General features: G+C 38.9%; 1 protein-coding gene across 1 annotated transcript; it reads left to right on the top strand.

The window, feature by feature from the left end:
• Window positions 1-851: 851 nt before the first annotated feature.
• LOC121886158 (zinc finger protein 420-like) lies at window positions 852-17629 on the top strand. Its single transcript, XM_042396087.1, has 7 exons — window positions 852-1392; window positions 2631-2891; window positions 6143-7263; window positions 10997-11106; window positions 12600-12721; window positions 13889-14149; window positions 15730-17629. Exons 1-7 carry the CDS (start codon window positions 1207-1209, stop codon window positions 17269-17271), a joined length of 3603 nt encoding a protein of 1200 aa, XP_042252021.1. The 5' UTR covers window positions 852-1206; the 3' UTR covers window positions 17272-17629.
• The last annotated feature ends 962 nt before the right edge of the window (window positions 17630-18591 follow it).

Genomic DNA, 18591 nt, shown 5'->3' with positions numbered 1-18591 from the left:
TGTTTCTGATGACGGCGACAGCTGATCACAGCTGGATCAGCTGTCAGTCGGCTTTAACAGCTGTAGAAACTTGTGATGGAGTTTGTGTCTGCACACATGTGCACTGTGTTAATACTAATAAAGGTGCACAGTTATCACCGCTAGAGCAGCTGTTTCCTCTCTGCAGCCTGTTACCTGTTTAACAAACACCTAAATAACAACCTGCATTCTGCATTTATACTGTGTCCTGCTCAGACGCACAGGAACCATTTCTACTCGCGGAATGCGTTTATACTATTTATTGATTATTTGTATCTGTATTTTTTGATAATCCTGATAGTGAATTCATTATTCAATTACCCAGAATATGATAATTTCTTCTGAACACTGGAAAATATGTATTTGGCTAAATGTTTCAAGGCAAATGGAAATGATGTAACAATATATATCAAACCCGACGCTCAGGAATTTTCAGCCTCACATGTGACTGAATGGAAATGACGATAAATGATGTAAAATATAAATGTGTTTAACTGTTATTATGGATAAAATTAAAGTCAGGAAGAGTCTGTCTGTCGGCAGGAAACCGTTTAATGGAGGAAATAATAGATCATGAAAAGAAAAATCTTTCTAATACATGAAGAAAGTTGTTAATGGTTCTTTTGTTGATCAGACCGACAATTAATAGATTTTAACTATATGATGATATAATCTGTCTCCACTTCGGTATGAAACTGCAGTGATGTATCAGATCAGTCAGAACAGCTGCAGCGTCCAATCAATAACTGATATCCAATAAGGGGGCGTGTCGGCTGTAAAAGACTTCCGTGAAGGCTGCTCTAATGTTTTCTCGCTCCTCAGAGATCCCTCGAGCCGTAAAATAAGAGACTTGAGGCGTACCCACAGTAATCTGAACAGTTGACTTCACATTATAGGGAAACATCCAACTGTTTTTTGTAATCACCTCCATATATCAAAACTGTAGAGCATGTTCTCGTTAATTGCAGGAAATATGTAGCAGAGAGAAAGGACATGATAGAAGAAATGAAAAGATTAGGGCCGGTAGGAGCAGGAGTAAAGAATATACCGGAGTGTGGAGATAGGGGGCAAGGCAGAAAGTGCTCGGTCAGCTTCCTAATGAGAACAGAGTTAATGAAGAAAATCTGATATAATGGAAGCTATAGGAGCTAACTAGCTCCAGCAGATGGCAGTAGAGTAACATTTAGGATGCAAGCTGCCATTAAAACCGAAGAAGAGGAAGAGCCCGCCAGTCAGAGAGAAGACCTGTTAGATTTCATCGACCAGGACCACCACAAGAGCGGAATGGAGGAGAATCAGAACCCGGAGCACCACACCGACAACCCCATTAAAAGGGAAGAAGTAGACTCACCCTCTGCTACCACCGATAAACAGGTCAGTGACTTCATGATAAAAACCAGCTTCATAACGAGATAAAAGGTCGAGTCTCCGGGGTCCGCCGACCATCTGTTTACTGTGTTGATGGAGGAAAAGTCTGAAAAAAGGAAACTAAAACACTTCCAGATTCGGCCGTATAAACTACATAAAGGTTTCCTGTTTTCAGCTTGTTGAGAGTAATATAAAGAAAGCTAGAAAATAATCTGTGTACTTTTTTTTGGAGAAATATTTATAGTCTCCGTATGGCGCATGCGCAGTACAACAGTAAAACATCAGACATTTTAAATTCTCAAGAGGATTTCTAGTTAATGTCAGATACTGAGCTTTACCGCTGCTAACAGGCGGCTTGTAGTCAATGTTTTTAACAATCTGCAGTGGTGGAAGAAGCATTCAGATCCTTTAGTTAAGTCAAGTAGCAACATAGCAATCTGTACATATACTCAATTACAAGTAAAAGTACTGCATGAAACATCCTAACCGACTAAAAGTACCTTAGCAGTCCCAGTATTTTCAGATGGATCCAAGGATCCTAATACAGGGAGCACTGGTTTCGCTTTTAGCATATCAGCCTTAGAAGTTTCTGTTAAAAGAAGAAAACAGATTAGAGCTACAAAGATTAGTTGAGTATTTGATTAGTTGCCAACTACTTTGATAATCACCAACTATTTTGATAATCAATTAATCATTTTGAGTAATTTAATAAAAAATAAGAAAAAAACTCCAAATACACTGATTCCAGCTTCTTAAATGCAAATATTTCATAAACTGAATATCTTGGGGTTGTGGACAAAACAAGATATTTGAGGACATCACCTTGGGCTTTGGGAAACACTGAAATATTTCATAATTTTCTGACATTTTATGGACCAAGCAACTAATCGATTAATTGAAAAAAAATAATCAACAGATGAATCAATAATGAAACTAACTGCTAGTTGCAGCCCTACATCACATCATTTGTCACATTACACAGTTGAGATGATGGTAGTTGCAGGATTACGGTGAGTTATAGATGAGTTACAAAGTAAAAAGGTCATTCTGTGTACAGATATGTGTTCTGCATTAATGTCACTATGGTCATTTACACCTCACAGTAGGCAGGATATGGATGCATTAGGACATCATGGACATTTCACTCAGTAAATCTGAAGCAGAAGGAATAATCACAGGAAACATTGTTGAAGAGTGGATTTTATTAGATTTTATTTATTTTTTCTTGTGTTTGTCTGTTTAAGGAGATAGATAACTCTGGTTCACACTCCGACAACATAGTAGGTGGCAGTAATGCACCTCAGTGCTGGTTAACACCCACCATAAAACAGGAAAAAGAAGAAGAAGAAGAACAATCCATCAGTCAGAGAGGAGACCTGCTGGATTTCACCAACCGGGACCATTACAAGAGTGAAATGGAGGAGAACCAGAACCCGGAGCACCAGACCAACAACCCCATTAAAAAGGAAGAATCAGACTCACCCTCTGCTACCACCAATAAACAGGTCAGTGTTCATGACTTCATGATAAAACCGACTTCATAACGAGACTAAAGACACAAAGATGAGTCTCAAGGGTCCGTGTGTCTTCCGTTCATTCTGTTGTTGGAGAGAAAGTCTGAAAAAAGGAAACTAAAACACTTCCAGGCTTTGTGTTCACAGATTTTTTTCAGCCTTAAACCTCCACAAAATATGTGTGTTTCCTGATTTGCAATGAAAATGTGGATGTGTTAGCAAAACAGGCTCTGAAACACTAGGAGATCATGGACATTTTACTTAGTAAATCTGAAGCAAAAGGAATAATCAGAAGAAACATCATTGAAGAGTGGCAGAACAGTTGAGATACAACAAACAAACAAGCATGACACCTTTATGCAGTGCAGCCAGAAAGGTAAATGGTAAGTGGACTGTACTTGTATAGCGCATCATATCAGTCATATCAGTATCACTTATAAATATCAGGCAGCAGCTTGCTCATGTTTTTCATCTCGGTAGTTTACTGCACTGCTTGTGTCTTACGCACAGAGGGAAACCCTGAAAGCCCTCTGCATGTAAACAGGAATATTAGTGGAATATTAATTTTCATTAACCATGTAAACAGCTTCATAGGAATATCGCCTTCTTTGGAACAAAGGTAGAAACCGGAATATTTCGTGCATGTAAACATAGTCATTGTGTAAGCAGCATGTTATTGGCAAGATTTCACTTTTATGTATTAGTGAACATAGTTCAATCAAATACAAAACACAGCATTACCGGATAACCCTAAATATATCCTTATCATATTTAAGAGAGAGCCAGATGAGTAGCAATACTTGCTAAGATATTTTCACAGATGGGATAAGGTTCTTGTGCTGGACTGCAGTGTTTGCTCATCTGCAAATGTAACGCTTCTCATTCAAGCCAAAAAATTTGATTTTGGTCTCATCCACCGACAGAACATATTTCCAATCACCTTCTGGTTTTCACGTGGTCTTGAGCAAACGACAGCAGCAATGTTCTTTTTGGAGAGAAATGGGGTTTTTTTCTTGCAACTCTGCCATGCACACCGTTGATGTTCAATGTTCTCCTGATGGTAGATTCATGAATATTGACTGTTGCCACTGCAAGAGAGGCCTTTAGTTTCCTAGATGTTACCCTGCGGTCCCTTGTGGCCTCTTGGACTATTACATGCCAGCCACTCCTGGGGAGGGTAACAATGGTGCTGGACATCTTCCATTTGTACACGATCTGCCCGACAGTCGACTGGTGGAGTCCAAACACTTTAGAAATGTTTTTTTTAATCCTTTCCAGCCTGGTGACTATTAGCAATTCTTCTTCTAAGGTCCTCGGAAATCTCCTTTGTTCGAGCTATGACACATGTCCACAAACTTTTGTTCTGAAGCTCAAACTTTGAAAGTGAAGACTCAGATTTCTCTTCTTTAAATAAGGCAGGGCCTCCCAGACTCAGACACTTGATTGTCATCCCATTGATTGAAACACCTTACTCTAATTTCCCCTTCAAATGAATTAATAATCTAAGAGGTTCACATACTTTTACCGTGCACAAATATGTAACATTTGATCATTTTTCTCAATAAATAAATGAACAAGGTTTTTGTCTCATTTATTTAATTGATGTCTCTATATTTAGTTTTAGGACTTGCATGGAAGTTTGATCACAATTTAGGTCATATCTATGTAGAAATAGCGCAAACTCTAAAGGGTTCACAAACTTTCAAGCAGAACTGTAGGTGTGTTGCATAGACTGTATATGGTGTGCTGTAATCAGGCTGTCAAGGTGGCTAAACAGTGTTAATGTGCGTTGAGCCACCTCTCAAATTCATAAATAATGTTTATGCAGAGAGCAGCTCTCCTGCCCTCATTGGTAGTTTAATTTTGTTTATACACAAGTGGTAGAGAAGAGCTAAGTATAACTGTTACCATGTTCTGTGTGCGTTTACAAATGCTTTTTAGAAATTAATTTCTGTTAACACCTAGCAGATTAAATTTACTACGAAGTTCTCTCACTCCATTAAAGTGAATTCCAGTCATTTTCCAGTCTTAAACTTTGAACAATCTGCTTTTGTTTTAAGTTTAAACTGGTTTTGATGTTATTTCCTCTGCACAGTCCAACCAGCAGTTCAAAACCCCAAAGTATTCAAGTTACAAATAAATAAAAACACAGGTCATGTTTTTAACTGACCACTTTGTAAATAACCAAGCCAAAGCGAAAGTACCTTAAACCTGCATTCTCTCTAATGGCCATCAGGGGGCAACTCCACTGGCTCCAAAAAGAAGTCTGTTTGTATAGAAATTTATGAGAAAAAGACCCTACTTCTCACTTGATTTATTACCTCAGTAAACTCTTTCCTAATAAGTTTATGGTCTCAATCTCTAGTTTCAAGTCTTCTTCAATACATCGTGATGTTCATTTAGTAAATTATGGTCCCATTTAGAGTAAAATAGACAATAAAGCACCTTGTGATTGACAAGCTGCTACCATGGCAGTGCGTGAGGTGCTGTAGTTGGACTCTGGGGAGCTCCTCCTCCTGCTTTCGTCCAAATATGGTCACTAAAAAACCAAGAATCAAAATGTCAAACTCGAGGCTTCAAAACAGGAGTCCACAAACCAATGGCTGACTTCACGGTGGCTGTCCATTATTTTTATACAGTATATGTAAGTAACTCATTTATCGTGTGACATCTTAGCTAAAAGATATATCGCTCCTGAATCTCAGGCCATGTTTCAAGAATATATGACACTATTCAACACAACAATCCCCCAACATTGACCAAAACAAAAGATGCTTAGGAACAAGACCCTGACGTGACAGTCCTTGACACCATGTGGGATCTCATTATTGGTTATATTTACTCCTCCTCCATTTGCAGCAATTTAAAATTACTCATTATCACTATTTCACTCCAGAAGAAAATGGCAAAAATATGCTCGAATTCTCACACCAGCTGTCCTAAATCTTTCTATCAATTGCCCTACAATTTTCTGATTGTCTTGTGTTTCTTTTTTTGTCTTTTTTTTGACTGTCAATGCTCTTTTATTTTACTGAATGGGGAAAACTTCATAAAGTGTTCAAACAAAGGTCAGGAGAAGTCTAGACAACTTGACTCAGACTGTGGTTTGGGTTAGGTTGAAAAAAACCTGGATTCTTCATTTCCCATAATGTAGCTGTATTTATGGTTTTAGATCACTCGCTCCACCATGACATCTCACTTCCTCTCTCTCCCTTTCTCTGTATGTTTGTCTGTTCTCATAGAAACAAACAGGAAGAAAGGGACTCAGACATCATCGCTGTCGGAACTCTGACGGAGCCTTCACAACATCAACAAATTTAAAGATTCATCAGAGAGTTCATGCAGGAGAGGAACTTCACAGCTGTGAGCAATGTGGGAAAGCTTTTACTACAGACAGTAATCTAAAAACTCACCAACGCATTCACACTGGAGAGAAGCTGTACACATGTGACCAGTGTGGGAAAACTTTCAGAAGAGACCGTAATCTAAAAATTCACCAACGCATTCACACTGGAGAGAAGCTGTATAAATGTGACCAGTGTGGGAAAATTTTCACGACAGACAGTTGTCTAAAAAGGCACCAACACATTCACACTGGAGAGAAGCCGTACAGATGTGACCAGTGTGGGAAAACTTTCACCACAGACTTTAATCTAAAAATCCACCAACGCATTCACACTGGAGAGAAGCCGTATAGATGTGACCAGTGTGGGAAAACTTTCACAAGAGACCGTAATCTAAAAACCCACCAACGTATTCACACTGGAGAGAAGCCGTACAGCTGTGAGCAATGTGTAAAAACTTTTGCTACTGTTGGTAATCTAAAAACCCACCAACGCATTCACACTAGAGAGGAGCTGTACTGGTGTGACCAATGTGGGAAAACTTTCACTACAGACTTTAATCTAAAAACCCACCAACGCATTCACACTGGAGAGAAGCCATACTGGTGTGAGCAATGTGGGAAAACTTTTACTTCTAACAGTAGTCTAAAAAGGCACCAACACATTCACACTGGAGAGAAGCTGTACAGCTGTGAGCAATGTGGGACAGCTTTTACTGATAACAGTACTCTAAAAAGGCACCAGCGCATTCACACTGGAGAGAAGCCGTACAAGTGTGAGCAATGTGGGAAAGCTTTTACTTTTGACAGTACTCTAAAAGCCCACATACGCGCTCACACTGGAGAGAAGCCGTACAGCTGTGAGCAATGTGGGAAAGCTTTTATTGATAACAGCAATCTAAAAAGGCACCAACGTTCTCACACTGGAAAGAAGCCGTACTGGTGTGAGCAATGTGGGAAAACTTTCACTCGGGGCAGTTCCTTAAAAATCCACCAACGCATTCACTCAGCATTGAGTTGAACATGTTTTAGAGGCAGGTTAGTGGTATCACCCTGTCTCCTCTCCATGCCTTTAATAACAGTGTTGCTCTATCCTGAGCTTCTCTACAAACTGAGGGCTGCCAACTGTAACTTCAGAACCAGCATGTATGCCATTAGCAGCACATGTGACCAAATTTTAAGCTCAATGATTGGTCGTATTTCACTTTTATCCTGAAAGTTCTTTCATTTTTAACCTTGAGTTTCTTGTTGATCTAATTTGTAGAAGTGCTCAAAGTATGAATCGCATAACATTGTTAGTGGGGAATAATTGTAATAATAATAATGAAGTAAAATAAAAAGATGAAAAAGAATGAGGAAAAAATAAAGAAGGCTAGTATGTTGGTGCAAATACATACACTGTACATATACATGCACATACACATGCATATGCATATATATATATATATATATATATATATATATATATATATATATATATATATATATATATATATATAGGACTGGGCAATAAAATGATCTTGATACAGGACTGAATAAAAGTTATGTTGATTACCACTTTTAACTTGATATGGATAGTTCTAACAGCCTATCACAGCAGAAATAAACACAACAGCCAGTCAGTCTGTAGTTTTTGGCTTGCACATAAAAGTGCGCACTCATTTCCTGCCACAAAGCATTGTTTGAGCTACTGGTGACGAAAGTAGATGTCCTCTTAAAAGAGGAAAAAAATTAGTGGAATCAAGGGGCAAGAAAGCGTTATGATAATTCTGCAGCACCCTCAGATTAACCTCTATGACGGAGTCTATCACCAGGTAAACAGTAAACCCTGGCTGGCGAAAAGGGACAAACTGCTGCATCTGCCGACGATGGTACTCTAGTGCTAACAGCAGCAGGGCTACAGCTGGACTGCCTGTCACATCTAAAGTAACCCCAACCAAAAAAAGCTGCTCTAACTCATGGGCGCTTCTCTCTAGTAGAGGCATTCTGTCTGCAACTGCAGAACAGTCATCACATATTGTTTTAATGAGGCTGCTTTGACTGTGGATTCACAAAGCTAACTGCTAAGCTAGGCTAAGCACAAAGCTAAGTAAGCAGAGTAGCAACATAAGGCTACCACTGACGCTTTTATTGTTTCATGAAGAAAACTAGTAAATCTAGTGATTTGTGAATTAAGCTTAGAAAATAATGTAGTCCGTAAGATAAATGAAGAGATATATATATATATATATATATATATATATATATATATATATATATATATATATATATATATATATATATATATATATATATATATATATATATATATATATATATATATATATATATAGTAAGGTCCAAAAGTCTGAGGCCACTTTCCCAGAAGAGGTCTGAGGCTTTTGGACCCTACTCTATCTATATAAAGCAAGGAATCTCTGTTCTTCTGTATGTATGTTTGTCCTTCGCATATCTTGAGAACCGTTCATCCGATCTATTCCATACCTGGTGGCTGTATTGCTGGGGACTCAAAAAAAGTGCAATGTTGTGTGAATTTGTTTGGATTAGTGGTTCTGGAGAAATATATACAAATACATCATAAACCCTGTTGATTTGCTTCTTCTGCCCATGGAGTCAACAAGCAGAAACAAGGACAGCGTCACTGTGCCTTTGCAACCCTCATTGTGGTCAGAGGTGGCATTACATCCATAGCGATAATGACTTGGAAAAAGTTTAAGAGACTTAAGCTCTACTATTGTACTGTGAACAAAACTTGGCATGTACAGTCAAGACTGACTGCAGGATATCTCAGACATGTACAGAAATATATAAAAAAATACGTCATAAACAAAGTTGCTTCTGCTTCTTCTTCTCCCTGTGGACTCAACGAGTGGAAATACGGATAGCGCCACTCTGCCATTGCAACCCTTATTGTGGTTGGAGGAGGGATGACATCCATAGTGATAAGAACTACAATAGAGAATGAACTGAAAAAGTTTAGAATTAAGCTCTATTCCTGTTCCTCACAAGTGGGAACTTGGTATGTATGTTCAAGACATAGTGCAGGATGTCTCAGGCACCTTTTGAATGGACACTGCAGTTCATCCGATCAACTTCAGCTCAGCTCAAAATTGTAGTCTCCAGATATTCTGCATGTGAGGCGTTAAGGGAGCATTGGTAAATTGTAATGTCTACTGATAGTCTGCATGAGAGGTGTTAAGGGGATGGGCACTATTCTCTCTAGGAATTGAGAAGTTGGCCTGTTACAGACAGGCAAGTTTTGAATGGCCACTACACTAATCTAATTATGAAGCAAGGAATCTCTGTCTGTCTGTATGTATGTTTGTCCTTTGCATATGTCGAGAACTGTTCATCCAATTTACTTCATACCCTGCGGATGTATTGCTAGGGACTCAAGGAAGTGCAGTGTCAAATTTGGTGCAATTTGGACACGTGACATGCTCAATATTAATAAACCTTGAGTGAACAAGCAATCAGCAACTGCTTCACTCTGCAGCAGCAGGGTGGGGCTCCTGGGGTCTGTGACTACATGTCATCTGTCTGTCTATCTGTCTTTGTTAACGTTAAAAGTTAGGCTTTGTTGTCGGCTTCCCGACTCATTTTAAGAAAGACAAGGGAAAGAGAGTGAGCGAGAGAGACCGCTAGGTAGGAGAGACATCGATGGAAAGCTTTCTCTGAGAGAGAAAGCCTGTGAATGAGGGAGATACTTTATTTTTTAATTGACAGAATCAGAATCAGTTACATTCTAGAGCACAAACAACCATCAAACACTCAACATAATTTACTATGGAGATAGACACTCTTAGTTTCCTTTTCCTCCTTGGCATTTCTCCTTTTCATTCATTCATTCCATCCAACAAATGCAGCAGTAAATACAGAGAACAGGATAAATCTGTGTTGTTTTTTCCTCATACATGAATAAATGCTGTGTTTCAAGCACAGCAGCTGAGGAGCGCGGGTGCGTGCGGAAGAGAGAGAGAGAGAGACTACTAAACTACTACTTCCTCCTACAATGTAAAACATTCAGTGAAATGAGGAACATTTACTTTAACACGTTCAACTCTGTAATTTCAGATTTCAAAGAACTTAATGACCTCTCAAAATTAAAAATACTCTTAGGAGAAGGAGACAGGGTATATCTTGCTGCCCAGTATGCATAGACATGCCACAACCTGAGAGACAGTGAATGACCTAGACACACAAACACATACATACAGTCATAGGATACACTGTATATAATCAATATAAATATTAACATTGTTCTCAAAAGTGAGGAGTGGTGGAAAGCTTTCTCTGAAACAGAAAGCCCATGAATAAGATATGACTAACCAATTAGCGATCTGCAGTGTTTTCACGTCACCTTTGTAGTGTGAAACACACTCTACTCACTGCCTTAAGCAATACAAGTAAGAGGCTTAAGTCTGGGCGGAGATAGGTTACTAAAGTGTGTGTTATATTCAGCTTTATTGCTTTTGTTGTTAGGTTAATTGACTGTGAGTCTGATTGTTGCTGCTGAGAATACTGTGGAAGTACTGTTCTTGTTTGCTGCTTGTTTTGGTTGTGATTATCACACTTAACTGATTTTGGTGCTTGTCCAACTGTTTGGACTGCTTTGTGTTAACTTGCCATTGTGTGTGAGACCATGGGTTGCATTTTATTTGTTAAAGTCAGACTGCGTCTGGCGAACAATGGTGTTTGCACAATTGCCGAGATCCGTTCTTCTTTGGTGCTTTCACCCTCTTTTCCCTACTAGCCTCACCTGCGTGTACACACGACGCTCACACATACTATTCTGTAGTCAGACACGTGTTGGTAGGCAACACAGACGCTCAGCCTTGTCCGAAGGCAGTTTGGTGATCAGAGGTACGTGTTGACTGGCAGTTGCCATCCAACTGTTACTGTAACTTCATGCAGAAATAAAAGTTGAACAATCTTCTCATCCAATTCTCAACAAGAAAGCAAATAAGCATATTTTCCTCCATGTCAAACTTTTCCTTTAAGGGATGATAAGTATTTGTGCAAAAGCTAAAATCTGACCATTTAATTGACCTCACCTGAGAGTTTGTCGAGCTCTGAAACAAGATAACTAGCTGTATGATAAAGTTAACTAGAAACAAGATAACTAGCAAGACAAAGTTAATTAGAAACCAGATAATTAAGTCAAAGTTAACTACAAACAAGATAATTCACTAGCAAGATTAAGTTAACTAGAAACAAGATAACTAGCAAGACAAAGTTAATTAGAAACCAGATAATTAAGTCAAAGTTAACTACAAACAAGATAATTCACTAGCAAGATTAAGTTAACTAGAAACAAGATAACTAGCAAGACAAAGTTAATTAGAAACCAGATAATTAAGTCACAGTTAACTACAAACAAGTTAGCTGGCAAAGCAAAGCTAACCATGAACAAGATAACTAAATAAGCAAGAAGAAAGCCAAAATGTTTATATAAAAAGAGAAAGACAATGTATACAGGGGAACTGTTAGCTATTCTACTTGCTCTAAGCTGGATAGAAAATGTATAACCAAAGTTTTGGTAGGTTCTGATTCCAGTAGTGCACTAACAAGTAATGAATACATGCAGTCAGATACAAGGCAAGACATACTACTTGACGTAGCTCAAACAATATTCAGAATTAAGAGGGCGGGAATAGAAATTAAATTCATGTGGATTCCTGCAAACGTTGGTGTGAAGCTGGCAGATTAATATGTAAAAGGAGCAACAAGACAGAGAGAAATAAGTATGTTGGTAATATACAGCAAAACTGAGGTTAAAAGTATAATCAAATCAGAAATGAAAAAGAGATAGGAAGAGTGAGAGAGAGGAAATAAGGGTCGATACTACAACACTCAAAGAAAAATAGGAGAAATGAGAGGAAGCAATAGGAATAAAAAGGAGGAGGACATTACATCAAGGATGAGGTTTTGTCACACCAGTCTGAACAGTACATTAAATATAATAAATAAGCATGCTGGGGTTAGATGTGAACATTTCGGACTACGGGAAATGGTGGAGCATGTAATTTTATACTGTCCTGGACATCAGCAAGAGACACATAAAATTACTCTCCAAAGAGATTACATGACAATAGAGATATTAGAGAGATGTTGCAGAGGAGTTCAGGTGATGTAGGCTACAGGGCTGTTTTCAGATTTTTAGAAAACACGGGACTTTATAGCAGAATTTAATGGAACAGTAAACCCATAGTAGCCATTCCGATTCACAATCCAGGAGATGGCGGTAATGCGCCTAAAATGTGTTTGCCAGCCGCCAATAAACAACAAAAGAAGAAGAAGACTGCGAGACGTTGTGTTATCGCGTGAACACGGAGGTGACATTTAAATCATTACAGAGGGGCGGTCGGTTAGAGAGGGGACCATGGATGTAGAAGGCGTTGGAGACCACACCGACCAGGACCGCTGCAAGAGCGGAATGGAGGACAACCAGAACCCGGAGCACCGCACCGACAACCCCGTTAGTGTCCATGACTTCATGATAAAACGGGCTTCTTAACGAGATTAATGACACGAGGACGAGTCTCGAGGATCCGCGTGTCCCCCGTTTAATGTGTTTTTGGAGGAAAAAGTCTTTAAAAAAAGAAAACTAAAACACCTCCAGGCTTTCTGTTCACTGAGTTCTTTGGGCATGAAAGGGTCTCAGTGTTTCCTCGTTTCAGATTGTTACGAGTAATATAAACGAAGTTAGAAAATAATCTCTGTTTACTCAGGTTATTCTATGTACAGATTCTTGTTTTACATTAATGTCACTGTCATTTACACCTCACAGTAGGCAGGATATAGTTAATTATATGAAACGCTGTACAGATTTGAAAATAAGAATATTGTGGTAGCATTTATGTGGATACCAGCTCACAGAGGGATAAAGGGTTAATGAAACTGAGGAAGTGTTAGCAAAACAAGACACTGAAACATCAGGTAGGTAGATCATGGACGTTTAACTCGGTAAATCTGAAGTAAAAGGAATAATAAAAACAAAAATCATAGCCAGAAGTGGGCACCAAAGAGGAGAACATCTTAACACCAAACTAAATAAAAAATTGCACTTAATAGGCAAACATCCCTCAGGATTATGTGAGCACTGTTAAATAGAGGAATCAGTGAAGCATATAATTTGTCACTATTTGCCAAAAATACTGTTAAGAGTGAGAATCAGAGAGGAAAAGAGGGAAGCCTGAAGTGGAAGAACTGAGTCTGAAAGAATGTATTTGTGATTGGGTTAGGCAGTCTTTTACATTATTTGAAAGAAACTGGACTGAACAGAGTAATTTAGTGTTGAGTGAAATATTTTTTTGTGTGTGTGTTTTAAGGAGACACACTCAGACATAGTAGGTAGCAGTAAAACACCTCAATGCTTGTTGCCCCCCTGCCATAAAACAGGAAAGATACTGAGTTTCACCGCTGCTAACAGGTGGCATGTAGTCAATGTTTCTAACATATCTGCAGTTTTGGAAGAAGTATTCAGATCCTTTTATTAAGTACCAATACAGCAATGTATTATTACTCAATTACAAGTAAAAGTCCTGCATGAAACATCCTATTTGAGTAAAAGTACATTTGCAGTCCCAGTATATGCAGATTTTTTCAAAATGAATTCATTTTTTCTTGTGTTTGTGTGTTTAAGGGGATAGATAACTCAAGTTCAAACTCCAACAGCCTAGTAGGTGGCAGTAATGCACCTCAGTGCTGGTTGCCATGCACTACAAAACAGGAAAAAGAAGAAGAAGAAGAACAGTCCATCAGTCAGAGAGGAGACTTGCTGGATTTCACCAACCGGGACCACTACAAGAGTGAAATGGAGGAGAACCAAAACCCAGAGCACCAGACCAACAACCCCATTGAAAGTGAAGAATCAGTCTCACCCTCTGCAACCACAGATAAACAGGTCAGTGTTCATGACTTCATGATAAAACCGGCTTCATACGGAGACTTAAGACACAAGGATGAGACTCGAGGATAAGCTTGTCTCCTGTTCATTGTGTTGTTGGAGAGCAAATTTGTAAAAAGGAAACTAAAACACTGCCAGGCTTGGTGTTGTTCTGGTTTCACTTTGTTATGAACAAAGCCAGAAAATAATCTGTTTACTTTTTTGTTGGAGTAATTTTCCATTCTGCCGCGCGGTGCGTGCACAGTACTCTGAAGGTAAAAGTACCAATAAACCCATGTAAGAATACTCCATTGCAAGGAAAAGTCCTGAATGAAAAATACTATTTAGTAAAAGTATTACTAGCAACATGTAGTTAAAGTATTGCAGTAAAAGTAGTGGTTTGGTCCCTCTGACTGATATATTATTGTATATGACATCATTAGATTATTAATACTGAAGCATCAGTGTGAGCAGCATGTTAGTGGCAAGATTTCACTTTCATGTATTAGTGAACATCATTCAACCAAACACAAAACAGAGCACTACCGGATAATCCATAATATATCATTATAACATTTAATGCAAGAGCCAGGTAGCCAGAGTAGCAATACTTTTTGAGAACAACATCCCATTTAGTGTTTCCCCTACCATTGCCCTGCGCCTCCTGAAAGAAACTAAAACAAATGTAATTTATACTAGCAGGATAGCAGGAGTGCACAGGGGTTTTCACGGCCTATCAAACTCACAGGCCTTTGTATTATTGGCATGTGATGTCGATGGAACGAAAAAGGTGGAACTCAACTGTGTGCAGTGCAGCACCCAGACAGTGCACAACGCACACATGCTAGTGTTATCTTGTAGTTCATTGTCAGTATGTTTTTGAGCAGTAATCAGTAGTAACAAACGAGACCTGCTGACCAACACACACCGCAGCTTTAAACAACTTAAATCAACTCTGGGGTGAAGAAAATGACTCGGTGCTCAGTTATGTTTCACCTCAGGAATCCTGCTGCTCACTCAACATCTTGTAAAATGATGTCTTTCCCCGGAGCTAACAGTGCAGCAGAGAGGCTGCTCTTCACTGCTGGAGACATGACAGTAATAACAACACAGCGGAGCAGTCTACCTCCTCCCATTCAGTTTGTTATTCTCATACAGGCAGGAGACTGTAAGATGCTTTTCAAATTGATTAATTAATGCAGCTAACTTTTTAAAATAAAAAGGCTGCAGACCATTTATCTTATCTGTCTGTTCTGTTTCATATTGCATTTCAGTGGACTAAGGACAAAAAATGGCAAAAATGTGCTCAAATTTTGACACCAGCTGTCCTACATCTATCTTCCAATCAATCTGCAATTGTCTAGTTGTATTTCTTTTTTTGTCAGGGATTTTTTTTGGCTGTCAATACTGTTATTTTACTGAATGGGGAAAAACTAATTAAGTGTTCACACAAAGGTCAGGAGAAGTCTAGATATCCTGACATAGTCTGTTGTCGGGGGTCAAGCTGTAACTGTATTTAAGGTTTTAGATCACTTGCTCCACCATGTCATCTCACTTATTCTCTCTCTCTTTCTCTGTATGTTTGACTGTTGTCATAGAAACAAACAGGAACAACAGGACACAAACATCACCGCTGTCAGCACTGTGACAAAGCCTTCTCGACATCAAAGTATTTAAAGATTCATCAGAGAATTCACACAGGAGAGGAACTTCAAAGCTGTGAACAATGTGGGAAAGCTTTCACTACAGAGTATCATCTAAAATCCCATCAACGCATTCACACAGGAGAGAAACCGTACAAGTGTGACCAATGTGGGAAAACCTTCACTAGAGACACTACTCTAAAAGTGCACCACCGTGTTCACACTGGAGAGAAACCGTACAGATGTGACCAATGTGGGAAAACTTTCACTAACGGATGTACTCTAAAAAGCCACCAACGCATTCACACTGGAGAGAAACCGTACACGTGTGACCAATGTGGGAAAACTTTCGCTAGATGTGGTACTCTAAAAATGCACCAACGCATTCACACAGGAGAGAAACCGTACTGGTGTGACCAATGTGGGAAAACTTTCACTAGAGACAGTACTCTAGAAAGGCACCAACACATTCACACTGGAGAGAAGCCGTACAACTGTGACCAATGTGGGAAGACTTTTACTGAAGAAAGTTATCTAAAAAAGCACCAGCGCATTCACACTGGAGAGAGGCCGTACTGGTGTGACCAATGTGGAAAAAGTTTTACTACAGACTCTGATCTAAAAATCCACCAACGCATTCACACTGGAGAGAAGCCGTACTGGTGTGACCAATGTGGGAAAACTTTCACTGGAAACAGTAATCTAAAAAGGCACCAACGGAGTCATACTGGAGAGAAGCCATACTGGTGTGACAAGTGTAGGAAAACTTACAGTTCAGGCTATGCTTTAAAAAACCACCAACGCATTCACACTGGATTTAAGCCACACCGGTGTGACCAATGTGGGAAAACTTTCACTGCAAGCAGTACTCTAAAAGTCCACCAACGCATTCACACTGGAGAGAAGCCGTACTGGTGTGAGCAATGTGGGAAAACTTTTACTAGTAACCGTCCTCTAAAAGACCACCAACGCATTCACAGTGGAGAGAAGCTGTACAGCTGTGAGCAATGTGAGAAAGCTTTTATTACAAATGGTGCTCTAAAAGTCCACCAACGCATTCACACTGGAGAGAAGCCGTACTGGTGTGAGCAATGTGGGAAAACTTTTACTAGTAACCGTTCTCTAAAAGACCACCAACGCATTCACACTGGAGAGAAGCTGTACAGCTGTGAGCAATGTGGGAAAGCTTTTACTTTTGACAGTAATCTAAAAATCCACCAACGCATCCACACTGGAGAGAAGCCGTACTGGTGTGAGCAATGTGGGAAAACTTTCCTTCGGGGAAGTTGCTTAAAAATCCACCAGCGCATTCACAATGGAGAGAAGCCTCACAAGTGTGAGCAATGTGGGAAAGCTTTTGCTTTAGCCAGTAATCTAAGAAGGCACCGGCGCACTCACACTGGAGAGAAGCCGTACAGCTGTGACCAATGTGGGAAAACTTTCACTCGGGGCAGTTCCTTAAAAAACCACCAACGCAGTCACTCAGCATCGAGTTGAACATGTTTTAGAGGCAGGTTAGTGGTGTCCCTCTGTCTCCTCACCATACTTTTAATAAGTGTTGCTCTATCCTGAGCTTCTCTACAAACTGAGGGCTGCCAACTGTAACTTAAGATTTAGCATGTATGCCATTAGCAGCACATGTGACCAAATTTTAAGCTCAATGATTGGTCGTAATTCACTTCTATCCTGACAGTTTATTAATTTTTCACCTTGAGTTTCATGTTGATCCAAGTCTTAGAAGTGCTCAACGTGAGTCACATAACATTGTCAATGCGGGATAATAATAATAATAATTATAATAATTATAATAATACAGTTAAATAAAAAGAAGGAAAAGAATGAGGAAAAAATAAAGTAGGCTGGTATAATGGTGCACAAACACACATACTGTACATACACATGCATATACACACATATATACATGTACATCTGTACGTACCTACAGACATATACAAAGAAAAATGAAAATAGTTACTAAATTTTTAACAGTTTATAGCTCAGCATCTGCATCTTCTTAGAATAAATCCGTCAATATTGTTTAATTGTGATCCACATATTTAATCAATTAATTCCATCGTTTCAAATATTCCAGTTCTTGATTTCTGACAGTTATTCTTTCCATTTCTAAAATTCTGTTTACATTTGACTTCCAGTTGTTGAATGATGGTTGGGTGGGTTTTAACCAGTTCCTCGTTATCTGTTTCATAGCTGCAATTTTAAGTATACTGTATAGGTATATTTCTATGTCTAATATGAGTTCAGATGGTAATGTACCTAAAATAAATGAAATAATACATTTTGGTTCAAATTCCTGTTTAATTTACTTGTGAGTATCTTGTTTTTGGAATAGTACTCTGAAGTATTAAAACCTGATGTTAAAGGTAATTTAATCTGAGTTCTGTATGTCCAGTTAGAGTGAGAGATTGTGTTTAAAATGTGGTGTTAAAGGCTCCTGATGCACATCTGTTTCTTCCACGTTACTGAACTTTCATTCTTTGTGGCATCCCCTGAAACATATCTGAAATAAACTTTTGCTACTGTCAATAAACAGGCAGAATTTCTGTTTTTCTCCAAAGACAGTTTCCACAGCTGAAACACTGTTGCTGCTCTACTGTAGATTGCTCAGCATGTTTAGGTGTGCAAGTTGATCTGTGGTCAGACTGTTTACCTCATTACTTAGCTAGCTTAGTTAAAGAAGCACTTCACCAAAAACCTTAAGAAGACTTAATTTAAGGGAAACAATAGCTCCCATAATTATTTACAAGTACAGTATAATAGTGTAGTTACAGGTTAGCTATATAGAGACTGTTCCACTTT

This window comes from Thunnus maccoyii, chromosome 19 (genome assembly GCF_910596095.1).
Source record: "Thunnus maccoyii chromosome 19, fThuMac1.1, whole genome shotgun sequence".
Taxonomy (NCBI): domain Eukaryota; kingdom Metazoa; phylum Chordata; class Actinopteri; order Scombriformes; family Scombridae; genus Thunnus; species Thunnus maccoyii.
The sequence above is the reverse complement of the archived record's forward strand: the minus strand, read 5'-3'. Positions and strand labels throughout refer to the sequence as shown.

Bases quoted from the DNA above. Each gene is read 5' to 3' on its own strand.
- LOC121886158 (XM_042396087.1), top strand. From the start codon at position 1,207: ATGCAAGCTGCCATTAAAACCGAAGAAGAGGAAGAGCCCGCCAGTCAG. The intron at 7,264-10,996 runs AACATGTTTTAG...TTTCCCTACTAG, and splicing joins ATTCACTCAGCATTGAGTTG to CCTCACCTGCGTGTACACAC. The intron at 11,107-12,599 runs GTACGTGTTGAC...AAATCATTACAG, and splicing joins AGGCAGTTTGGTGATCAGAG to AGGGGCGGTCGGTTAGAGAG.